Source organism: Octopus bimaculoides, chromosome 27 (assembly GCF_046866305.1).
Source record: "Octopus bimaculoides isolate indiv1 chromosome 27, ASM4686630v1, whole genome shotgun sequence".
Lineage (NCBI taxonomy): Eukaryota > Metazoa > Mollusca > Cephalopoda > Octopoda > Octopodidae > Octopus > Octopus bimaculoides.
The window spans coordinates 5,649,183-5,651,682 of NC_142954.1; the positions used below are offsets into that span (position 1 = coordinate 5,649,183).

The 2,500-nt window shown below is 39.3% G+C and overlaps 1 protein-coding gene across 1 annotated transcript in view; it reads left to right on the forward strand.

The window, feature by feature from the left end:
* Window positions 1-2,500, forward strand: part of LOC106874921 (NACHT and WD repeat domain-containing protein 2) — a 26,753-nt gene that overhangs the window by 7,078 nt on the left and 17,175 nt on the right. The window contains exon 3 of the mRNA XM_089343223.1: window positions 2,084-2,200. Within this exon, the coding sequence (XP_089199349.1) occupies window positions 2,084-2,200 (117 nt within the window). The remainder of the gene's footprint in view (window positions 1-2,083; window positions 2,201-2,500) is intronic.

Here is a 2,500-nt window from a genome sequence, read left to right on the forward strand (position 1 = left end):
GCGTGTTGTGTCCTTGAGCAAGACATTTTATTTCTCTTCGTGAAATAGAAAGCGTGTGTATGCGCACACCAGTTTCTGTGTGTGGGTATTTGTGTCTATACGTGTATGTATGTGCAGATATATCCATATATATAAATGCACACACACACACACACACACACACACACACACACACACACACACACACACACACACATATATAGTCATCTATATACCATACTTGATGTATAAACACAGTCGATAGGCCAGTTACTGCCTCAATTGTGTATACCGGATATAGATATAAATACACACATACACACGCATATATATATATATATATATATATATATATATATATATATATATATATATATATATATATAAATGTATATATATATATATATGCATACATATATATACATGCACACGCACATATGCATACACACACACATGCGTACGCACATACATTCGTACACACGTACACATATATACATACACTGGTGCTACCTGCACAAATGGTACAAATGGTACAAATCTTTAAGTGTTTAATTAGTGTAATCGATTGCCAATAAGGTGCTCAATCACTGCTGCTGCAATTAACTAGAGTAGGGGCGGTAGGTGGGGTGGAAGGTGAGTCGTATCATGATGGTGGTGGTGGTGGTGTTTGTGGTGGTGGTGGTGTTTGTGGTGGTGGTGGTGGTTGTGTGCAATTTAAAATGTGGTTGTCGAATTACTATATATATATATATGTATGTATGTATTGTATTACTAGCGTCGCATGATATCGATCCCTGTTCTCTCAGTCCGTCACACCCCATTAAACCTACCAACCACGGTCCATGCCCCTCATCTCTAATGGCTTCGTCATCGACCAATCCGTGTTCAACAGACTGAAAGGAAATTCCGCTACTATAGCAATACCACAACAGAAAAAACACCACCACCACCACCATCACCACCAACACCAACATCATTACCTACACTATCTCTTATACTACATCACAAGCATCACCCTCATGTTCCCCTTCAGCGCCATACTACATCCAATACTATACCCACCATATGCACCGCCGCCACTACCAGCACTACCACTAATACCACAATACTAACACTATCGTACTATCACCTATACCACACACCACTGCAAACATCATATTTCACACCGGAGCGTCAGCCTGGTCATTTGACCTGCAGGAAATAGCAGTCAAATTATCCCTTTAAAAAGTACGTGTTGGATAAGGAAATGTTGAGTTCCCTGTAGCCATGGAGAAGGTGGGATGGTCATCGTTGGGATGGCTTTCATCGAATACTCTTTTACTCTTTTATTTGTTTCATTGATTTGACTGCGGCCATGCTGGAGCACCGCCTTTAGTCGAGCAAATCGACTCCAGGACTTATTCTTTGTAAGCCTAGTACTTATTCTATCGGTCTCTTTTTGCCGAACCGCTAAGTTACGGGGACGCAAACACACCAGCATCGGTTGTCAAGTGATGTTGGGGGGACAAACACAGGCACACAAACATATACACACACATACATATATATATATATATGTATGTATATATATATATATATATATATATATATATATATATATATATATATATACATACATATATACGACAGGCTTCTTTCAGTTTCCGTCTACCAAATCCACCCACAAGGCTTTGGTCGGCCCGAGGCTATAGTAGAAGACACTTGCACAAAGTGTCACGCAGTGGGACTGAACCCGGATCCATGTGGTTGGTAAGCAAGCTACTTACTACACAGCCACTCCTGCTCAAACAACAAAAACCTGGTTGAAAACAATAAAAACAAAAACAACAACACCTTAAGCCGGGAGCCGCCTGGTAGCTTAATGTAAATATGTAAATACGTGCGTGATTGCAGGATGTAATATAAAGTGATTTGGCTGTTGTTTTTAGCAAATGTTGTAGCTCCCATGTAGACGTATACAGAGTTCATTCATTCATACATACATAGGATGTGCCTTCATCAGAAAGATTCACTGAGGTTTGGATTTCATTGGTCTCCCTGAGGCTTGCTCCGCTTAAATAAGTATATAAATTTATACCCTCCTACCCCAATCCTTCTCCCACAGGTTGTCGACATGAGATGGGGAGTCCGTGATGAAGCCACCGATGACCACATGACCACCCAGTTGTGTATGCAGGAAATTGACAACTGCCAGCGTCTGTCGATGGGGCCGAACTTTGTGGTGAGATTATTATTATTATTATTATTATTATTATTATTATTATTATTATTATTATCATTTTCATTAGCATCTTCTTACAATTCTGTTTCCATACTTTGTCGAGTGTCTTCCTGACACCTAGGACAGAGAAACATACTGTATACATTGGTAGGGTATATCAGCCGAAGCGTTGTGTTAACAACCAACAAGATGAGGACAAATATCCGTCAAATGTAAATAATGTAAATAATGTATATATATATATATACACACACACACACACGACTTCGAAAGTGTTTATTATAGAGATAGAGAATGTTT